Source organism: Pelophylax lessonae, assembly GCF_965119305.1.
Source record: "Pelophylax lessonae genome assembly, chromosome: 2".
Lineage (NCBI taxonomy): Eukaryota > Metazoa > Chordata > Amphibia > Anura > Ranidae > Pelophylax > Pelophylax lessonae.
This window is the reverse complement of record NC_138769.1, coordinates 57,119,728-57,143,308: the sequence shown is the minus strand read 5'-3', so window position 1 is coordinate 57,143,308 and position 23,581 is coordinate 57,119,728. Positions and strand designations below refer to the sequence as shown.

Genomic DNA, 23,581 nt, shown 5'->3' with positions numbered 1-23,581 from the left:
CTCACTGGAGAGGTCTGACATGCCCTTTGCTTATAAAGTGTGACTTCGCTGTTTAGCTTGGTCAATGACAGCATGAAATTTCCAGCAGGGAAAGGGTGTGTAAACTCCTCCGATGTTCTGGCTCCCATTCTGGCTTGGTGCAAGTACCGTTGATAAAAGCATATGTTTATTAAAAATACATTTGAACACTCACATTTGCCAGGTGCTACAGTGCACCAGACTATCCAAGCAAGAATAAAACGGGCACACAGGTAATCCGACAGATAAGCTCAGTAGAATACTCGCTGTTCAGCCCAGAGAACAGTGTTCTTCTCACTGCCACACAATCTGCTCACCGACACAGGCTTTGCCCCTCCCCTACGCGTGACGACACAGGAACTGACGTGTCTTCCTCAGGGGGATCTGATCCTCCTGAGGAAGACAAGTCAATCCCTGTGTCGCCAAAGTTTGGAGACCCCGGATCTTAATCGGTGACCCCTGATATGTAAATATCTGTGTGTTGGCACAGGTACCTGGTGTTCTAATTCTTGGTAGGATTATTGGCTTTACACAAAATTTTGTGCTACTACTACACACTAATTAACACTTGATTCACTCGTCACTGTGGGGATTGTTAGTCGTTTTCAAAACTTTACGTAATATTTCACTTGGCTACAACACCCATAGTACTGTAGGGCAGTGGAACAAGAAAGCAGAACCCTGAGTGTGATAGGTACAAAGAATGTAGATCAGGAAAATCGTGCATGCTACAGTATATGGGAGGTCTGAGAGACATCAAATGTTAATAAGCGATTGCCTTTTAGCTGTGTTTCCCAGAACCATTTGGATGTTCATTTGGAGGATTGCAGAAAGCCACTCAGGTCTATTTCCATGGGACAGCTGGCTGTATGGCCTTGTCATATCACTTGATTTGTCTTCTTCAGAGTCTACGAGCTCTTAGATGGAATGGCTGAATGAATGCTATTGCTGCATATTAAATATGAATGTTCCACAGTGTGTGGATAAAATCTGGAGAAATTGAGGTTGTGATCTGATACTGCCATTACACTCCAGTGGAAATTAAAAGCAGTTTAAAGCATACATTTATAATTCATAAGTCTATTTCAGAGTTTATTATGGGAAAGATGTGCAAGACAACAGAGATGTCTTTTTTTTTTTTCTTAAAAGTCTGTATTTTCTTTGCTAAGAATGAATGAAGCTCCTATTCTTAATACAACCAATTTTTGGAAACTTGTCCCCATGTTCTCCTTTGTATATAGGATATGAAATTCTGCCCAAAACTCCCAGAAAATGTATTACATTTCTTTTGTTGGGAAAAAAAAAATATTTTTTTTTGTCATATTTCAAATACCTGTGTGAATTGACAGTGCAAACTGTCAATTCGGACAGGAATCGGATCGCATAGGTATGAACACCAATGCAATCCAATTCTGGTGAGGACCAAAAAAAGGGTCTTGCACGAATTTGGCCCGAATGTGATGCAAATTCAGCCATCTGTATGGCTGAATTTGGATCACACAGACATCGCATCTGATTTGCAGAGCAGTGCGGTGCAAATCACATGTGATGTCTGACATCGCTATAGTGTAAACCAGCCCTAAGTGGATAAAGTAGTTGTAAACACTCACATATACCCAGTACAGTGACTGGCCTTAGATGATACACAGAGCTGAAACAAATCCTCCTACATAAGTTGTACCTGTGTTTCTGCAGTCTCCTGTTCTCTACAGACGTTCAAAGTGCAGAATTAATAAAGCTTGTCTGAGCTGTCAGAAAAGCAGGGGCGGAGAGCTGAAATGACATGCTGCAGAGTTTAGTGAGCTGAGGCTGTCAATCACAGGCTGCATTCTGGAGATCTATCCACTGTCACCTTTTTCTCTCTTGGTGTCAGTAAAACTTCTCAGAAGTGACTCATGCAGACAGCAGAAAACAGGACAGCAGACAGAAATGACACTACTTAGTGCTCTGGCTTGAGACAAGAACACACTATAGCGAAATATGCTTTGTTCATATTTCATGTCCTGAGGTTTACAACCACTTTAACTCTGAATGGACAAAGTGACAGTGTCTTGAAACTACAAAGTAAATCCTATGTGAATATATCTAGAACAGAGAAAATTAAGAATCTGTAATAACAATTGCTAAAAGCCATGTAATATAAATATCTTACATAAAAAAAATATATATATATATATATATATTTTTTTTTTTTACACAAAGTTGTCATTGAAATTATATATTGCTCACGCATGCCATGGGTGACATTACACCCCAAAATACATTCTGCTGCTTCTTGTGAGTATGGGGGTAGACTTTTTGGCAGTCTAGCCGCATACAGGACCCCGAAAAACCGCCTTCAGTCTTTTTTAAGTGAGTAAATTGCTGATTTCACACCTCACTACCTATCACAGTTTTGGAGGTCATTAAATGCCAAGATAGCACAAACCCCCCCCAAATTACCCCTTTTCAGAAAACAGACACCCTAAGCCATTTGCTGAGAGGCAAGTGGGGTCCATAGAATATTTTATATTTTGCCACAAGTTTCGGGAAAATTACAAAAATATTTTTTCTCTATCGTTCATTGACGGACACAGCTTCTGTCATTCTTGGCCATTGGGTTATACTGCCCCCTACAGGAGTAGGACACTAGGCAAAAAAAAATTCTGCCTAAACTCATGGACACTCCCTCTCTCTGCTATAGTCAATCAGCTTTTTCTGCCTAGTCAGGAGTAAGGACCTAGTTCCTTGCTGGGATTTTTGGTCCTGGCAAAATTTTTCCTTTGAGAGCTACTTTCAACTGCCGGAATGGGCGACAGGCTGGATAATCTAGATCCAGTGGTCACACCAGTCTGGCCAGCGAGCGCACGCAGGCCTCAGCTCTGCGCTTGGTTGGCTGCATCATGGCCCCACTGGACGGAGGCTAGCCGTGCGAGTTAAACGTCTCACGAGGTCGCATATGACCTGGCCTCGGCCTGAGTTGCAGCGTTCCTCCTGGCCAACAGCCCCCCCCATTCGATGGAGAGGAGGATCTGTCTGGAGCAGTGCCCACCTGGTTCCTGGTATAGTGAGTAGCTGTCCCCCCCTCTACCCCTGCAGGGTTTTGGGGTGGACGTGGGCCCCTCCTAGGGACGGTCGAATCCCTGGGTTCCCCTCCTTCCCGCAGGCCCCCCCCTGGCCAAGTCCCTCATCCTGCCCCCCCGCCACATGCGCACGGGATGTATTTTTTTTTTTGGGTGGCCTGGCCACTTTTCTGGGGTGGGGCAGGGCGCTAACTGGCGATGGGGGCCGGGGGATGCACCGCCGGTGACCGGGCGATCGATTGTACGGGGAGGGGGGGGTGTTGTACCTTATGGGGCTCCTGCCAGGGTCTCCTGTTCCGCCTGGATCTGTCCTGAGGCCTGGTCCCCCTATTCTGGGTTTCTGTATGCCTCGTTGTGCCGCGCGGGGCTGCCATTTTGTGGAAGCCTGTGTGTGTCTATACACGATGGCCATGTTTGTGTAGTCCAGTGGCCATTTTCTTGTGGTTTACCAATGCAAATAGCGGCAGCCATGACAGTGGGGCCCTGTGGACAGCGGTTTCGGCATTGTGAGCCCCTTCTTATCCCCTGGTGCTGACTCCTGGATCATTTAGCTTCCTGATCGCCGCACATGTAGTGCAGATTCTTCTGGTGGTTGCAGGTGCCTGTGTCGGCGGGTGGTGAGCCTGGTGGGGTCCACTCCCTCTCTACTGAGGATCGCTCTGTGCTGTGTGCTTGGCGACCAGGTGGTGCTGCCAGCGCTGTGGGAATTGTCCCTTAGCAGTGTGTTACACTTTTTTGTGGAGTCCCCCGGGTGACTCATGGAGTCTTTGGAGTACTTTTCCCCACCTGCTCCCTTCTCTGAGGCTGCGGGGGGCCCTCCGGGTCCCAACCATCTATCCATGCACTGACGGCAGTCCTGGAGTCCCTTGTATCCCAGGTGGAGGCAGCTTGCGGGCGGCGGGGCTAGCAAAAAGCGCCCCCGCTTTCCCCTGCCTCATCTGTCTCATCAGATCCTGAATCTGATTCGGCTGTCGCGCATGTGGGTCACCCTGCTGGGTCTGCGACTAGGTGCCTGGGATCCTCTGATAGTGAGAATGATTCCTCCACGTCTGTGACCGCATACGAAAAGGCGCTGGTAGATGCACTGATTGTATCTGTGCATGAGACCCTGAAGATGGAGGACGCAGCTGAAGCTGCGACGGAGGCACAGGTACCCTTTGGCGCTCACAGGCCATCCAGAGCGGCAAAGGTGTTTCTTTTCCCCACCTATTTTGACAGAATTGTCGCTAAAGAGTGCTTTACTAGGCATTACCCCTTTGATGAGTCCCTCCTTAAGAAGTGGACTGGGCCACCGGTGGTGGACCCTCCGGTTTCCAGGTTAAACAAGGCAACCATGATTCCGGTGGATGAGTCCCTGGCCTTTAAGTATCCGGCTGACCGGAAGGCGGAGGCTGGGGCCCGCATTATGTACAGTGCCTTGCAAAAGTATTCGGCCCCCTTGAACTTTGCGACCTTTTGTCACATTTCAGGCTTCAAACATAAAGATATAAAACTGTAATTTTTTGTGAAGAATCAACAAGTGGGACACAATCATGAAGTGGAACGAAATTTATTGGATATTTCAAACTTTGTTAACAAATAAAAAATTGAAAAATTGGGCGTGCAAAATTATTCAGCCCCTTTACTTTCAGTGCAGCAAACTCTCTCCAGAAGTTCAGTGAGGATCTCTGAATTATCCAATGTTGACCTAAATGACTAATGATGATAAATAGAATCCACCTGTGTGTAATTAAGTCTCCGTATAAATGCACCTGCACTGTGATAGTCTCAGAGGTCCGTTTAAAGCGCAGAGAGCATCATGAAGAACAAGGAACACACCAGGCAGGTCTGAGATACTGTTGTGGAGAAAGTTTAAAGCCGGATTTGGATACAAAAAGATTTCCCAAGCTTTAAACATCCAAAGGAGCACTGTGCAAGCGATAATATTGAAATGGAAGGAGTATCCGACCACTGAAAATCTACGAAGACCTGGCCGTCCCTCCTAAACTTTCAGCTCATACAAGGAGAAGACTGATCAGAGATGCAGCCAAGAGGCCCATGATCACTTTGGATGAACTGCAGAGATCTACAGCTGAGGTGGGAGACTCTGTCCATAGGACAACAATCAGTCGTATACTGCACAAATCTGGCCTTTATGGAAGAGTGGCAAGAAGAAAGCCATTTCTTAAAGATATCCATAAAAAGTTTTGTTTAAAGTTTGCCACAAGCCACCTGGGAGACACACCAAACATGTGGAAGAAGGTGCTCTGGTCAGATGAAACCAAAATTAAACTTTTTGGCAACAATGTAAAACGTTATCTTTGGCGTAAAAGCAACACAGCTCATCACCTTGAACACACCATCCCCACTGTCAAACATGGTGGTGGCAGCATCATGGTTTGGGCCTGCTTTTCTTCAGCAGGGACAGGGAAGATGGTTAAAATTGATGGGAAGATGGATGGAGCCAAATACAGGACCATTCTGGAAGAAAACCTGATGGAGTCTGCAAAAGACTGGGACGGAGATTTGTCTTCCAACAAGACAATGATCCAAAACATAAAGCAAAATCTACAATGGAATGGTTCACAAATAAACATATCCAGGTGTTAGAATGGCCAAGTCAAAGTCCAGACCTGAATCCAATCAAGAATCTGTGGAAAGAACTGAAAACTGCTGTTCACAAACGCTCTCCATCCAACCTCACTGAGCTCGAGCTGTTTTGCAAGGAAAAATTTCAGTCTCTGGATGTGCAAAACTGATAGAGACATACCCCAAGCGACTTACAGCTGTAATCGCAGCAAAAGGTGGCGCTACAAAGTATTAACTTAAGGGGGCTGAATAATTTTGCACGCCCAAATTTTCAGTTTTTTATTTGTTAAAAAAGTTTGAAATATCCAATAAATTTTGTTCCACTTCATGATTGTGTCCCACTTGTTGTTGATTCTTCACAAAAAAATTACAGTTTTATATCTTTATGTTTGAAGCCTGAAATGTGGCAAAAGGTTGCAAAGTTCAAGGGGGCTGAATACTTTCGCAAGGCACTGTACACCGTAGCTGGTTTGGCAATAGTGATCGACCTATATTGTTTTTTATTGCCGATACCTATATTTTGGTCATCGCATATCGGTATCGGCCGATAGCTGCCGATATTTTCGGACATTTAAAAACATTTTTTTTTTCATTTTTTTTTTCCACAGGTACTCTTGAGGAGCGATCTGGGGATCTAAAAGACCCCAAACCCCTCCTCTGCACTTAAAAGCATTCAAAATACCAAGTTTGGCTGTTTTGAATGCTGTCATTTTTTTTAAATTGGCGCCAAGTACCCGGAAGTGATGTCATGACATCACTTCCGGGATTTTACATGGAGGCCTTGATCGGATCTTCGGCGGCTGCATTGGTAAGATCCCTGGGTCTCCAGGTGGGACAGGAGACCCGGGCGAGCTGCGGAATGTGGCGGGAGGGGGGGGGGTGGCGTCCCCTCCTGCTCCTTGTAATGATAGCCTAGTGGCTTCTCAGCTGCAGCGGTTGTCATTACAAGACAGCCGACCGTCGGCTTTGGACGCCGGTACCAGGGTGATGCCTCTAGCTGCAGGTATCACTCCGGTACAAGCACTTTCCCAAAATATCGGCAATATCGACACTTAACCTAGTCATAAGGTTTTGGCTGATCTTTGTATATTTCTGTTGGTATTTTTATTAAATCCCACCATAACTACTAATTACACATTACATGTCTGGGCTCTGAATCCCACCTAAGCTGGCCACAAACATACCAGCAAGTAGAGCTAAACAGGCAGGAAATATAAATCATTAAGAAGTTAGTCTGTAGATTTATAATAATTAAAAGAATAAAGCCCAATTATAGTTTATAATTACAAATATAAAAGTATTAATAAAAAACTGCTCTTGCTGCATTACCTCCTCTTCAGGGTTGAATGAGACATCCTTCAACCCACTTCCTGGTTCTAGAGGGTGTCATCAGCCCACCCCCAGAGGGGATATTACCCCAATGCCCTCACTCACAGTACAATGATGCAGAGGATATCGCTGAAATAATGTCAGTGACACTTTCTACATCATTTAAAGTCACCAAGCTTTGGAGAAGAGTAAAAAAAAAGAGTATTCTGTGTGTCATGCGACTGGCCTGAAGACATCTGATAAAAGGTAAGTGTTCTAAAATTCCAAAAATACATGTACATGAAGGAGGGAGGGCTAGGGGGGGAAATATATTTTGGGCTTTGATATTCAGATCCTGCATAAGCCAAATTGTGATTGGTTCTCTTTAACCACTTAAGCCCCGGAAGATTTTACCCCCTTCCTGACCAGGGCCTATTTTGCGATTCAGCCCTGCGTGACTTTAACGGACAATTGCGCAGTCGTGCGACGCTGTACCAAAATGAATTTTATGTCCTTTTTTTCCCACAAACAGAGTTTTCTTTTGGTGGTATTTGATCACCTGTGCGATTTTTTTTGATCATGCGCTATAAACAAAAATGAGCGTCAATTTTGCAAATATAACAATATTTTTCACATTTTTTTATATGAAATTCCCCCACAAAAAATTTAAAAATCTAAATTTTTTAACATTTTAGGCCAATTTGTTTTATGCTACCTATGTTTGGTAAAAAAAAAATTGCAAAAAGCGTATTTTTATTGGTTTGCGCAAAAGTTTTTTGCGTTTACTAACTAAGGGAAAGATTTTTGTAATTTTTGTTGGTTTTTTTTAACGAGTAATGGCGGAGATCTGCGATTTTTTTTTTTTTTTTTTGCGGGACTGCGATATTGCGGCGGACAGATCGGACCCTTGACTGACATTTTTGACACTTTTGGGGTTACCAGTGACATTACTGCAGTAATCAGTGCTATACATATGCACTGTTACTGCAAAAATGACACTGGCAGTGAAGGAGTTAACTCTATTGGCGAGGGAGGGGTTAAGTGTGTCCCTAGGGGCGTGTTTCTAACTGTGATTGGATGTGGCTACTAGTGTAAGAACAGAGATCAACGGTCCTACATAGTAGAACCGTGTGATCTTCATTCTTACACAGGGAAGAATGACAGGCGGCTTTGTTTACATTAGCCGCCTGCCTTTCTTCCGGTGTAACGGACGATCGCGAGTGCCCAGCGGACATCGAGTCCACCAGGCACATGGCCAGGGGGGGGCCGGGACCGCGCAGGAGCGAGAGCGCGCCTCCGGCGGTGCGCGCTCGCTCCCTAGAGCCTCACAGGCTAGCGACGTAGTACTACGTCGCTTTGCCTGTGAGGGGCTGACTGCCGACGTAAATAGTCGTGCGGCGGTCGGCAAGCGGTTAAGGACTATGTTAGGAAAAGATGGATACTTGAACAGTGGTGGTTTGGATTTATCAAATGATCTCTGAAGGCCTTTACTTTTTATTTTTTTTTTCCCAAAATCCACAACACACCCTTGAAATATCTTGTATAAAGATCTTTGAAAGTCACAGTATCAGAATCTGGCGTATCGCTATGTATCTTATACAAAATGTGACTGAACAGCATTGTTAAAACGAGTTTGCTAGAAAAACCTTTACCTGCAGGGCCACTGGAATATCTGCACTCTGAGTCACTCAGTACAAGCAGACCTGGCGCTCCATACTGGATGTTTATGTTTGACATTCATTATACGGGTGGGTCGGGAAACGGGGCACCTTCTGCTGTGTCCTCATATTAAATAGAGAAATATTATCCCAGCTAAAAAGCACATGGTTTTCTTTTTAATGTGATCCCCAAGGTGCCGTTATAGTTAAAAAGACCAAGTCACTTCTCTTACCATTCCTAAGATGTGAGCAGTACTTTTCCTGCTGTATTAATAATGCAGTTAAAACATTTTGTGCATATAAAGGAAAGTTCCACTTTTTAACCTGTTTTCCGAGACCTTCTTCCTGTACTTTCTAAAATGTATTATTTTGCATTATTTTAGCATTTTGCATTGGTTTTCTGTTTTTTCATGTGGTATATAGCAGGGCACACTGTCTCTGGCTTATAAAATAATAAGTTAGAATCTGACATTAAAGGGAACCTGTTAAAGAACAAAATAAAAGTTTAGGCGCCAACTGCAGCTTAAACTTTTCTCTAGTTTGGGACTGCATAGAGAAATTAGAACATCAGTTTTATTGCTGTCTGTTACTACAGTTAGGAAGATTTCGCCTCACCTCCGCTCTGTATGACATCAGGACAAGAACTCAAATTTGAAAATGGGAAAATGGTGTGTCATTGAGCTATGAGTCCTGCATCAGTCTTAATGAAATCAGAGGACCTTAGACCACCAGAGCATAGGGGAGAAGAGGTTGCAGGGACCAGTCTAGAAGTGTGGAGGAGCCTAAAGGAGACAGACTTATGCCTCGTACACACGCAACGATTATCGGCCGACCGATCGTCCGACTTTTGTCCAGTGTTGTTGTGTTGGTTGAAATGTGCTCTAGACTGCACACGAATTTTCTTGGCCAACAAAAATCTACTTCAGAAGTGATGTCATGTGATGGTTTAATTTCCGTGTGCTTTTTCACCTCTGAGCATGCCCAGTCTTGCTCAACAGATTTTTGTCTGCCGAAATCTGTACTGACTGACGGAAAATCGGCCTTTGTGTTGACAGCCAACAAAAATTTTATAGCCTGCACACCAGATTTTTTTTGGCCGAAAAGTCGGAGTCGGTTGTCGAAAGCGTCATACTATACAAGCCGAAAATCGGCCGATCGAACATTGGCCAAAAATTTGCGGCCAATAATCGATGCGTGTGTACGGGGCATTACCTGTCAAACAGAGCCTTTCAGCGGCACACTATCACGGCTGCCGCGACTTCCATCTTCACTTGATCTTTCTTCCAGGTTTGTGAGCTCTGGCAGTTTGAATGGCCAAGGCCAAGGTAATGACAATGGCGGCACAATGTTCTGCATCCCACAGTATACCGTGTTCACTAAATGCAGAGTGTTATTACACACACGAGTGAGGCCATTGCTGATGTTGTTATCTCCTAAACCAGGGGTGCTCAACCCTGAGCCTGTGGGCCACATGTAGCCCAGGGAGCCCTCTGATGTGGTCTGCAACCTCAAACCAAACAAGCACATGCCTGGGGTCGGCAACCCATTGATCGCGTTCTGGGATTGCCGACCCACCATCCCATAACATCAGAGACGCCACCACCCCACAATACCAAAACATTTAGTTGGACAATTGTTGTACTTTGAAACTTTCTTAGTTGTCAAGAGAAACACTGCTCTTGTTTTGGGTAAATTTTCATGAATGAGGTTTGTAAAAACTTCCATTCACGAGATCTAGGTTATTATCCGATTGAATTTCCAAGAATGTTAATAAAAAGAGAAAAAAAAAGTAAGACTTACAACTCCATAAAAATCTGGGAGTGGCTGAGCAATAAACCTTGTTTGTCATTTGGGAGAAACCAGCTTCTGATTTAATGGGGTCAGTTTAGGTTATCGCAGCATTCCAAGTATGCAATTTTATAATACTCGCTGGATTCCAGAGCAGTGCTTTCTAAAGCCTTGTACTCGCCAATATATTGATATTTCTATTATAGGTCCCCAGCCTGCCTCAGTAAGTAAGCCAGCGGAGGTGAGTCAGACCTAAACAAAGAACATATTTCAGTGTTAAAGGTTTAGGGCTCTTACACATGACCGTATATTAGGGGTACAGCCGTACAGAGTAAAATACGATAGTTGTTGTGGCTCCCGGGATCCACAGCTGCAGAATATTTTTGCCCATAGACAAACATTACAAAAAAACATTGTGCGCAGTTATGTGCACATAAACACTATGAATGTATGTATGTATGTGGCCGAAAATGCGCTGCAACTGTGACTCCTGAGAGCCAAAACAAATGTGCTAAACATTTTTTACCTTTATGGATTCTCTGCATTAAAGCGGTTGTATCCTCAAAAAACAAAAACAAAAGAAAAACAAACCCTGCGGGACAAAGACATAATGAGCTAGTACACATCGCACACTTGCTCATTATGAAATACCTTAGAATGAAGCCCCGACGCGGTCGCCCGGCCACCGCTGAGGCAGCTGACATTTTCCCTTGGCCTCTCTTTCGGGTTCGGCGGCTCAGGCGCTGTGAGTGGCCGGAGCTGCGATGACGTCACTCCGGTGCATGCGCATGGGAGTTCACTTTCCAGCAAGGAGCTCCACCGGACCTTCAGAGCGCATGTGCTGCTGGTGTCAGCGGCTGCATGCAGGGCGAATATCTCCTAAACCGTGCAGGTTTAGGAGATATTAATTTTACCTACAGGTAAGCCTTATAGGCTTACCTGTAGGTAAAAGTTAAAAAGCGGAGTATACTACCCCTTCAAGGTAAAGCCTTCTGTGTTCAGCTTCCCCCAGCCCCCCTTTTACTCACCTCAACCTAATCTCGATCCAGCACTGTGCCTGAGAGCAGCGGATCTCCACACTTTCTCTCTCCTCACTCAGTCACAGCCAGAGAGCAGGGGGCGGGGCCAAGCCATGCTTTGTGTTGTCTATGGATACACAGGGCATGGCTCAGGTTGGAGCACACATGAGTGCCCCCTTAGCTAGTGGCTTGCTATGGGGGCACTCTGCAGGAGGAAGGAGCCAGAAGCGCCTGCAAGGGATCCCAAAAGATGAGGTTTGGAGTTTCTCTTGAGTATAATATGCTTGTTATGAAAAAAAAAATATATATTTTTTTTAAATTAGGTCTACAATCATTTAAAACACAGCATCAATTAGAATGGCTACTTGTTGGTTATTTAAAGCATAATAGTTTTAAAAGTGGTTTGATCATATTGTGGCCTTTTGGTGAATATTCTGACATCTTTTTGGCATGTTTCAGTAAGTGTTATTTTTGTTATTATGGCTAAACTGTAGTATTCCAGCCTTAGTATGTACCACTATCAACTGCTGATCTGTTGCAGCTGGAAGTTGTATAGAAGCTTGAAATGTGGTGGGCTGTATTCTTACTTTTAATAACATAATAGAATGGGTAATCCGATTTTCATCATTGACCACCTAGTCCTAAATGGACATATCCTTCCTCTATACAATAATCTTCCAATAATGGGTAAAATGGACCTTTTGGAAGCTCTCCTAATTCTCAATGGGTAGTCTGATATGCAAAAGGTTTCATCATTCACAAAGATGATTAAAGTGAATGTGAAGGGTAAAGTTTTTTTGCCTTAAAGCATTCTCTGCATTAAGGAAAAAGAATGTTCATGTTTTGCTTCCCCCAAATACTTACCAAAGCCTGATCTCAATCCAGCTTTGTGCCCAGGAACAGCAGAGTGGTCTCTCTCTCTCTTTTCTCACTGGCTCAGAGACAGCAGTGGGAGTCATTGGCTCCTGTTGGTGTTAATCACAGCCTGTTAGGAGAAAGCAGGGAGTGGGTCCAAGCCTTGCTTTCTGTGTCCATAGATCAGTGATGGCAAACCTTGGCACCCCAGATGTTTTGGAACTACATTTCCCATGATGCTTATACACTCTGCAGTGTAGTTTAGCATCATGGAACATGTAGTTCCAAAACATCTGGAGCACCAAGGTTCGCCATCACTGCTATAGATGCAGGCAGCGCAACTCAGGATTGAACCCTCAGGTGTGCCACACTAGGAAGAGACTTCCTAAGAGGAGGAGCCACCAGCTTTGGTGGGGGACCCCAGAAGAGGAGAATTGGGGCTGCTCTTTGCAAAACCATTACACAGAGCAGGTAAGTATAAACTTTTTTTTTAAATGTTTTAAATTTAGCCTTTACATTTACTTTAAATCTTAAATAAATGGGCAGTGCAGGTAGGTGCCAACCTTCTGTATCATTACAGGGGCAATGGGAATGGTCATACATGATAATTGTAGAAAAATATTGGTCTTATATTTTATTCAGTCAGTGATAGTCCCAGTGGGTTAAAAAATGATATCATACATGACAATACCATGCGCTGTATGTATACAGTAGTATTGGGGTCTTTGGTTTTACTTGCAGACCTTACTATGACGTGGCTAACTTTGATATTGAATATTTTTGAATATTGATGTCAGAACTGGTGTTCACCAATAAGTATTGAAGTTTATGATGCTACAGTGAGGCTTACTTCAACTCACAACACATTTCACTGTACATAACAGGTACACTTAAGGCTCGTACACACTTGACGAAAATCGGACGAAATATCCTATACTGCATACACATTAAACGTAAATTGGTTGTCTGGGGACGGACGATAAGCACCCATTCAGACTGGCCCGACACGACTTGCTGGGGCGACCTGTGAAGTGTGCACCGCGACCTCGGCGCGACTTGCAGGGACTTCATATAATGAAGTCAATGCAAGTTGCCTCCAGGTCGCCCCAAAGTAGTACAGGACCCTTTTTACTTGTGTCGCTCCTATTAGAACGGGTCCTGTACTATTCAATGGCGAGCGACCGACCGCGACTTGTCAGGTGACCAAGTCGCCTGACAAGTCGCGCTAGTGTAAATGGACCCTAAAAATTTTGGTGTTTGTTCCTCCGTTTTTTTTTTTGTTGAAAATGTCGGCATCTGCTGCTGAAAGTTGTGTACACACTAGCCGAAAATCGTACGATTTTACCTCGAACGGGAATTTTCGGCAGATTTTCTACCAGTGTGTACCCCACTTTACTCTTATTTGCCTATTTTTTGGTCTGATAAATATACAATTGAAAACAAAAAAAAAAAGTAGCAGAAATCTTGTGAGCTGATCCTTTCCTGTGCTTTCTACCTCTACACTGTTATCAGTTAGCATTGTTCGCTGCTATTTGTAGATTACAAAACACCTCCTCCGGGAACTCCTAACACATTCCTTGTCCTACGGTGACACAGCTGCTCAGTGGGGTTGTCACCTTAGGACAGAAAGTGTGTTAATAGGGGATTACCAGGCTAATATAAAGGAAAAAAAAGTGTAAAAAAAAAACAAGAAAACTAATGCAGCCTAAGGCCTGGTAAGCTAAAATACTATCACTTATGTTCTTAGGTTTAGTTATACTTTAAGCCTATAACTATATGATAACAAACAGGAGCATGTTATAAGTCTACAAAATCATGAGGTAAATACAGAAAAAAATAAATAACATAGCATTTGTATAGTCGGTTTATGAATAATGTATTTGTTTTTCAGACATGAAGAGAAGGATGGTAACTTGGCCCCGGACATCCAAGAAAGACTGTCTTTAAGTCAAACAGAAGAGGTGGGTAAAAACACAAACACACTCTACATACACAGATATATAGATATGAGGTATGGGGAATGTGCTGAAGATACATTTCTTGTTACTTATTTAAACAGAAGTATGGGCTTTGCAAAAAACAAACCTTATAATCACCTAGGTGGATGCAGCATGAATCAGATGCTGCATTTTCCCCCTACCGGCTCTGCAGTGAGAACTGAGCGATCAAACACCACTGATCGCTCAGCTCTCCCCCTCCGTCCTAACCAGAGAACTGTGACTCTCAGTGAGCGGCTCCCTGCTCTGCCCCTCCAGCGCTCACTGGAGTGCTGGGTTGGGGAGAGGGCGAGAGGGGCTGGCTCAGGCTCTCAGTGGATCGCTGAGAAGCCAGGCTTCTGGGTCGATCCTGACCATATGAACCAGCTCTGTGACAAACACACAAATCTGCGGCTAAGCCTGAGGTCAGGTGAAAACAGGCCACAGGAGTGCAGATCGATACCGCACTCCTGTGATCCATTATATCCAAAAAAACTTTGGCTATACTTCTTCCTTTAAATCAAATCAGTTTTTTATTCCTCAAACCTGGACTGTGTAAAGGCTCGTACACACTTGACGAAAATCGGATGAAATCTCCTCCGATTTTTCTCTCTCATGCTCAGCGGTCATAACCGTTTTTAGTTGACAGTGCATAATGTTCACAAAATTTCTTGTCCGATTTTTTTTTTTTTTTTTTTTGGGACGTTTGTTCCTAGACTTCCGGGTCGTCAGCAACTTCAGATCATGCACGGTCTTTCGTATCCGATTTTTTGCGGACGTACTGTATACACATTAAACGAAAATTGGTCGTGCTGGGAACGGACAATAAAAATGTTGGTGTTTGTCCCTCCGTTTTTTTTTTTCGTTGAAAATGACGGCATCGGCTGCTGAAAGTTCTGTACACACTAGCCGAAAATCGTACGATTTTACCTCGGATGGGAATTTTCGGCAGATTTTCTACTAGTGTGTACCCTGCTTAATTTATAGTCAGAAGCTGATTGGTTGCAATTCACAAGAAACATCACCTATAGTATGCTTTGGGGACACTTCAGTCTATACCTCGGCCTGCATTTTGTGGCCTATTGATAAATACAGGGTGCAGTGTGTCCCCATGGAGCTCTCTCGCTGATTGGAGGAGAGGCTGATCACATGACATTGACAGAACATGTCACTGGTGTCTCTTCTCCCGCCTTTTTTTTTATCACTTTATGTATATGCAGTATCTTTTTATTTTTTATAACAAGTGCTATGAGGTTAAAATTTAGGCTCTATAATACAGATTCTTTAAATCATAGGGACATTTTTCCGATATACTGTATGTGAATATTTGAAAAGGTTTAATGGTCAAAGGTAACTGAATATACTGTATCAATGTATACTTATATGACTATACTGTATCAATGTATACTTAGACTATACTGTATCAATGAATACTTTTATGACTATACTGTATCAATGTATGCCTTACAGAACCTTGATATTCCTGTTTGACAGACTACTCCTGTTACTGGTTATGTAGTTGTAGCCACAGGGCAAGTGCATGTTTGTCTTTTGAAATTGAAGCACATATAAATAAATACTGAAAACAGCGCCGACCAAAATGTACATTTAGGGATCATTCACATCATATCTATTGTGCTTTGTTGATCTGTATAGATCAAAGCTAGATGAGCATAAGGGCCCATAGAAAGGATTTGTTTTCTGTATGTCTTGTTCACACCACATACAGTGCCTTGCGAAAGTATTCGGCCCCCTTGAACTTTGCGACCTTTTGCCACATTTCAGGCTTCAAACATAAAGATATAAAACTGTAATTTTTTTGTGAAGTGGGACACAATCATGAAGTGGAACGTCATTTTTTTGGATATTTCAAACTTTTTTAACAAATAAAATTGGGCGTGCAAAATTATTAAGCCCCCTTAAGTTAATACTTTGTAGCGCCACCTTTTGCTGCGATTACAGCTGTAAGTCGCTTGGGGTATGTCTCTATCAGTTTTGCACATCGAGATACTGAAATTTTTGCCCATTCCTCCTTGCAAAACAGCTCGAGCTCAGTGAGGTTGGATGGAGAGCTTTGTGAACAGCAGTTTTCAGTTCTTTCCACAGATTCTCGATTGGATTCAGGTCTGGACTTTGACTTGGCCATTCTAACACCTGGATATGTTTATTTGTGAACCATTCCATTGTAGATTTTGCTTTTATGTTTTGGATCATTGTCTTGTTGGAAGACAAATCTCCGTCCTAGTCTCAGGTCTTTTGCAGACTCCATCAGGTTTTCTTCCAGAATGGTCCTGTATTTGGCTCCATCCATCTTCCCATCAATTTTAACCATCTTCCCTGTCCCTGCCTAAGAAAAGCAGGCCCAAACCATGATGCTGCCACCACCATGTTTGACAGTGAGGATGGTGTGTTCAGGGTGATGAGCTGTGTTGCTTTTACGCCAAACATAACGTTTTGCATTGTTGCCAAAAAGTTTGATTTTGGTTTCATCTGACCAGAGCACCTTCTTCCACATGTTTGGTGTGTCTCCCAGGTGGCTTGTGGCAAACTTTAAATGACACTTTTTAATGGATATCTTTAAGAAATGGCTTTCTTCTTGCCACTCTTCCATAAAGGCCAGATTTGTGCAGTATACAACTGATTGTTGTCCTATGGACAGAGTCTCCCACCTCAGCTGTAGATCTCTGCAGTTCATCCAGAGTGATCATGGGCCTCTTGGCTGCATCTCTGATCAGTCTTCTCCTTGTATGAGCTGAAAGTTTAGAGGGACGGCCAGGTCTTTGTAGATTTGCAGTGGTCTGATACTCCTTCCATTTCAATATTATCGCTTGCACAGTGTTCCTTGGGATGTTTAAAGCTTGGGAAATCTTTTTGTATCCAAATCCGTCTTTAAACTTCTCCACAACAGTATTTCGGACCTGCCTGGTGTGTTCCTTGTTCTTCATGATGCTCTCTGCGCTTTAAACGGATCTCTGAGACTATCACAGTGCAGGTGCATTTATACGGAGACTTGATTACACACAGGTGGATTCTATTTATCATCATTAGTCATTTAGGTCAACATTGGATCATTCAGAGATCCTCACTGAACTTCTGGAGAGAGTTTGCTGCACTGAAAGTAAAGGGGCTGAATAATTTTGCACGCCCAATTTTTCAGTTTTTTATTTGTTAACAAAGTTTGAAATATCCAATAAATTTCGTTCTACTTCATGATTGTGTCCCACTTGTTGTTGATTCTTCACAAAAAATTACAGTTTTATATCTTTGTTTGAAGCCTGAAATGTGGCAAAAGGTCACAAAGTTCAAGGGGGCCGAATACTTTTGCAAGGCACTGTATGTGCGGTGGTGTGGGCTGTGTTAAAATCCACTGCCGCAAATTAAATAAAATGTTATTTTGTGATAATTCAATAAAGTTTTTTAAAAAAGTGTACATTAGATATACTGTATTAATACATGTTTTGTACTCTTTGAACATTCAGGAATCATTTTTAAACTCCGCTCATTTTATTATCCCGAGTCCATTTTTTTATTTATAACTACATGGTGCCGGAAAGTAACGTCAGAGTTACATGAGTGGCCTTAGAGAAGGAGAAGTAAGATCAGGGTGGACATAGCCAGCATTACAATGTTCACTACCAGTCTTTAAAGCTGGCAGGAGGCAGGGAAGTGGCACAGAGTCTACAGGCTTTGAAGCTGAATTAAACCCAAACGCAAACATTTATTATATTGCAGCTTACCAGTTCTTAGATGTGATGAATGCATTCGTTTTCATACGGTGATCTGGTCAGTAAGTCTGTTGTTTTTCACAAGCTCAAGCTCCCCAGCAGAATGTATCAGTTTACATGGATGAGGAAAACCACTTAACACTGGCAGGGGAGATTAAAATGATCAGATTTTATTTATTCATGTAAAACCTTTATCCCAAAAGAAAAACAAATGTTGCTGTAACGGATTATAAAGTGTGAGCTGGAATTTGCTTCAATTTGTTAGTGCATCTAAATCTGCTAATATATTTAACACTCCCCCCCCCCCCCCCCCCCACTGACAATACTACCTCCTGCTGTGCCTCCTGTGTTCATTCCTCCAGAGTTGTGTTGCACTAATAAAGGAGGTGTGTTATTGGCCAAATGACCAGGTGAAAACAGAGGGAAAAAAGCCAAAGAAAAGAAAACAGATGCAGCCAATACATCTAATGATTGATAAGCTGCAATATAATACATTTTTGGTTTTGGGTATAATATTGTTTTAAAACGGAGTTCCACTCAAAAGTGTAACTTCCGCTCATTTGCTTCCTCCCCCCTCTGGTGCCACATTTGGCACCTTTCAGGGGGAAGGGGGAATGGGTACCATTTTTTTGACAGGCACCCTTCCGCACTTCCAGGAGACGGCGCCGCGGCGCTCTCGGAAGTTTGGCCCCCTCCTCTTTCCCCCCGCCACCGAGCCAATCCGAATGCGCAGCACACATTGCGCATGCGCAGTATGGATCCGGCCGTGAAGCCGCAAGGCTTTACTGCTGGGTTCCCTTACCCGCATTGGCGGCGACAGCACCCGAGAACCTATGGAAACATCGGCTGTGGTGCCGACATCGCTGGACTCCAGGACAGGTAAGTGTCTTAATATTAACCGGTTGCCGACCGCCGCACGACTATATACTGCGGCGGTCAGCCCCGGCCAGGCAGAGTGACGTATCGGTACGTCACTCGCCTGTCACTGACTTGCGAGCCTATAGCGGGCGGGCGCGCGCCCGCCGAGGCGCGCGCCCGCCGCGGCTCGTTCACAGGCAAGTCAGTGCGTGTGACCGGCGGACTCGATGTCCGCCAGTCACACTGCGATCGCTCCTGTGAAGGGAGAAAGACAGAGCAGCTTGTGTAAACAAGCTGCCTGTCAGTTCTCCCTGTGTAAAAGTAAAGATCTGACCGTTCTACTATGTAGAACGGTTGATCTTTGCTTTTACACCAATAGCAATGTCCCTACACAGTAGAAAGCACGCCCCTAGGACACACTTAACCCCTCCCTGTCCAATAAAGTTAACCCCTTCCCTGCCAGTGTCATTTTTGCAGTAACAGTGCATATGTATAGCACTGATTACTGCAGTAATGTCACTGGTAACCCCAAAAGTGTCAAAAATGTCAGTCAAGGGTCCGATCTGTCCGCCGCAATGTCGCAGTACCGAAAAAAAAATCGCAGATCGCCGCCATTACGCGTTAAAAAAAAAAACACCAAAAATGACAAAAATCTTTCTCTTTGTTAGTAAACGCGATAACTTTTGCGCAAACCAATCAAAATACGCTTTTTGCGATTTTTTTTACCAAACATAGGTAGCATAAAACAAATTGGCCGAAAAATGTTAAAAAATTTTGATTTTTACTTTTTTTTTTGGGGAATTTCATATAAAAAAATGTGAAAAATATTGTTATTTTTGCAAAATTTACGCTCTTTTTTTGTTTATAGCGCGTGATCAAAAAATCGCACAGGTGATCAAATACCACCAAAAGAAAGCTCTGTTTGTGGGAAAAAAAGGACGTCAAATTCGTTTAGGTACAGCGTCGCCCGACCGCGCAATTGTCCGTTAAAGTCACGCAGTAAAAAATCGCAAAAAAACCCCTGGTCCTTTAGCAGCCAAATCCTCCGGGGCTTAAGTGGTTAAAAGTCAGCAGTTACAGTATGTGTAGCTGCTGACTTTTCATTTTTGGAGGGGGTGGCTGGAACACCGCTTTAAGATGTAAAAAGTGAAGGCGTCGCTCTCATACTCTGTACCACTACAGCACAGCAGGGTTGGAATCATCAAGTGAATTTCTTTAGAGTTTTTTTTGTAGGGAAACCGGTTCCGGTATATGTACTTGAATTCTGCCTTTAGCTATTTGGCTTCCAAAGTCCTTTGAAATCTGTTGTTAATTCTAAATGGCTCAGTTCATGTTACCATGTAGCTCCTAAGTGTTCCTTTTTGACAAGGACAGTCCCACTCCTGACTTAAAGTGGAGTTCCGGCCTATTTTGCAACTTTAGTGATTCCTGGAGTGCTCGCTATGCTGATCAACAATTGGGCATTTTCAATTTATTTCGGGGGTCCCTTACCTTATTTTCAGGGCATTTTTGATTTTGCTTCCTCCTTCTCCCCCCGCTGTGGCCGCGGCCACCGACATCACGTCCGCCTTTGCATTGCATCCTGGGAGCTGTTTGTCATCACTCCCAGGAGGCTGGAATCAGGAAGAACTCCCAGAACACTCCCTGGAATCAGGAAGAAGGACACAGCAGATTACACTGCGGCTTCAGATGCCCACATCCAAGATGGCTACGCCCAGACAGCGTTTTTTAAAGTAAAATTTTGACTAAAATCCAATACTGTACACCTTGTAAGTATGAGAATAGCGGTTCTGTTAAGGGCGATGGATTAGTATTATAGGGGTATTTTTAGTTAAAAAAGGTATTTGAGGCCGGAAGTCCGCTTTAATTCTATCCAACTGTTTTTCCTCCAGTTATCCTTATATTGGGTAGGGTTATGGATATAAAAATGAAATGTACCATTGAACTGCCCAATGTGTTTATATTCTTTGTGTCTTCCCTTCACATTATTGTGTCGCATATTTTTCTAACACTAGTCAATGAGAAAGTTAATGGCGTTACCCGCTATCAGCTAGTCATTGGGATATTTTCATGTTCTAACCTGAGTGATGGAATTTGTTTGCTTCGCTCTGGGCTATGAAATGATGATCTAGTGATTGGTGAGGGTGTGCCTTTTGTTCACACATTTTGGTGCTAAAAAGTTTCCCTTTTTCCATCTCTAAAAATATGTGATAGCCAAAAATACTTTTACTGAATTAACCTTTGCTGAATCATTGACTAAATAGTAACAATGCTGAGTAGACCAGTAATGGAAGAGTATTGATGGATAAATCCCAATATCCAAGTAGAAAATGTTCCTAATGCCTAGTACCCGCGATGAGAAAATCAGACGAAAAATACCGCTTTCAAAGAAATCGAACGAAAATCTGATCGTTAGTGCACGGTTTTCAAGAGCCGATCACAGCAGTTCATGCAAAATTATCCGAAATGACAAACACAAAAAATGTTCTCCTATGATACTAGAAAGAGCAATTTTTGTTTTACCACTTTTTTTACTGTGGGAGGCTGACTCGGCTGTGCGAACCGACGTAGTACTACGTTGTTCGCGCGCATGGTGCTGGGGGGCAAGCGCACGCCGCCAACAGCACGCTAACCCACCCACTAGGCAGCACGGATGCGAATGCATGGGGCTGGCGACACCGATTGTCTTTGGCCACCCGCGATCGCTCCCCGCTGAGAGAGAAGAACGGTTAGCTGTTGTAAACACAGCTGACCGTTCTTCTCTGTGAAATGATCACAGAGCGCCAGTGTTCCTTCCATATAGGATCACAGGTCTCTATGGTCATTTCATAAGCCCCTCCCCCTACAGTTAGTAAACCCTAGGCTTACATTTAACCCTTTTTCACCCACTAGGTTAACCCCTTCCCTGCCAGTGTCATTATTACAGTAACAGTACATATTTTTAGCACTGATTACTGTAGTAATGTCACTGGTCCCCCTAAAAGTGTCAAAAATGTCAGTTAGGGGTCCGATCTGTCCGCCGCAATGTCGCAGTCCCGCTAAAAAATGCAGATCGCTGCCATTACTAGTAAAAATAAATAAATAAATAAAAATGACATAAATCTTTCCCCTAGTTTGTAGACGCAATAACGTTTGCGCAAACCAATCAAAATACACTTATTGGGATTTGTTTACCAAAATATTTGGCAAAATACAAATTGGCTAAAAGTGATGTAAAAATTTTGATTTTTAATTTTTTTTATTGGGAATGTTATATAGCAGAAAGTGAAAAATACTGCTTTTTTTTCAAAATTGTCGCTCTTTTTTTGTTTAAAGTGCATATTCAAAAAACCGCAGAGGTGATCAATAACCACCAAAAGAAAACCCTGTTTGTGGGAAAAAAGGGACGTCAATTTTATTTGGGTACAGCATCGCATGACCGCACAGTTGTCAGTTAAAGTGCCGAATAGCAAAAAATGGCCTGGTCATTAAGGGGGCAAATTTTCCCTGTCCAGAAGTGGTTAAAAACCAGCAATACACCGTCTCACCCTGCTCTGCACATGCTCAGTTGCTCTCTATTTTAGACCCTGCCGAATTTGTAGAAGCTGATCTGCAAACAGCCTTAAAGTGGAATTAAACCCTCCTATCCTTTACAGGTCAGGGAAACTTCTTCTATTTGATCTGCAACTGCCATGGTGCTGCACATGTGATCAGTTATGGCATCAGTTACTTGACAGTTTGGTTGAGGACACAAGCAGCAAATGTGACAGTTAGCAAATCTCGGCATTCCAGGAATGTAACTTTTTTTTTAAACCGTTATATTGATGTGTTTAGTTCCGCTTTATGATTTACTGCTGTTCAGGGGCTCTGGGCTTCAGCAAAATTGCAGCATCCAACAAGAAGAAACAGGAACAATGCTGGAGGCAATTTACGTACATACTAATGTCAGTAGCATACCGTAATTATTTAATGTGGAATGTTTGTTTCTTGCTAAAGAACATAATTTTTAATCAAGTTATTATGGGTAAAGTTCTGCTTTAAAACTGACCATGCAGTGAAGTTGATTTACTAAAACTAGAGAGTCTAAAATTAGATGCAACTCTGCATGGTAGCCAATCAGCTTTTGACTTCAGCTTGTTGAATTAAGCTTTGATAATAAAACCTGGAAACTGATTGGTTTCTTTGCAGAGATGACCCAGATTTTGCACTCTCCAGTTTTAGTAAATCACTGTTTGAATGTCAGCCAGTTCTTAATGAACCGGCAATGTGTGGCTGGCACTGTTGGCTCCTATCTACCTAGCATCCATCCTTTGTCAGCTGAACAGTGACTGCATCCTATCAGATGCAATCACTGTTAAGGTATTCTGACAGCCACAGGCGCTGCCTACTAGCATACACTAACCGTAACGGCTATATAGCATGGACAGAGGAATCTGTAGGCCAAACAAAAATAAATCTTACAGTCAGTGGCGGCTGGTGCTCCATCAGTCAGGGGGGCGGGTGTGACAGACGGGCCCCCCAATCCCTCCAGCCCGCATACCCCCCCCGTGCCAGTTTACTTACCTTGCTCCGCGGGACTGACAGGCAGCAGTGGCGGCTTCCCCCTTAGTCCATGTTTCCTCTCAGCGGCCATGTACTCCCTCCTTCTTGGCCAATAGGATGCCTTCTCCTTTCGGCCAATCGGGAAACAGGTCTCAGGACTCGCTTTCTGTTTGGCAGGGAGGAGAATTAGTGTGATAATAGTGAATATTTATTCTCTATTGTCAC

At 43.3% G+C, this 23,581-nt stretch overlaps 1 protein-coding gene across 1 annotated transcript in view; it reads left to right on the top strand.

Moving 5' to 3' along the window:
* CRYBG3 (crystallin beta-gamma domain containing 3) overlaps positions 1–23,581 on the top strand; it is a 297,693-nt gene that overhangs the window by 72,414 nt on the left and 201,698 nt on the right. Inside the window, exon 2 of the mRNA XM_082245519.1 lies at positions 14,168–14,237. Coding sequence (XP_082101645.1) covers positions 14,168–14,237 — 70 coding nt within the window. The remainder of the gene's footprint in view (positions 1–14,167; positions 14,238–23,581) is intronic.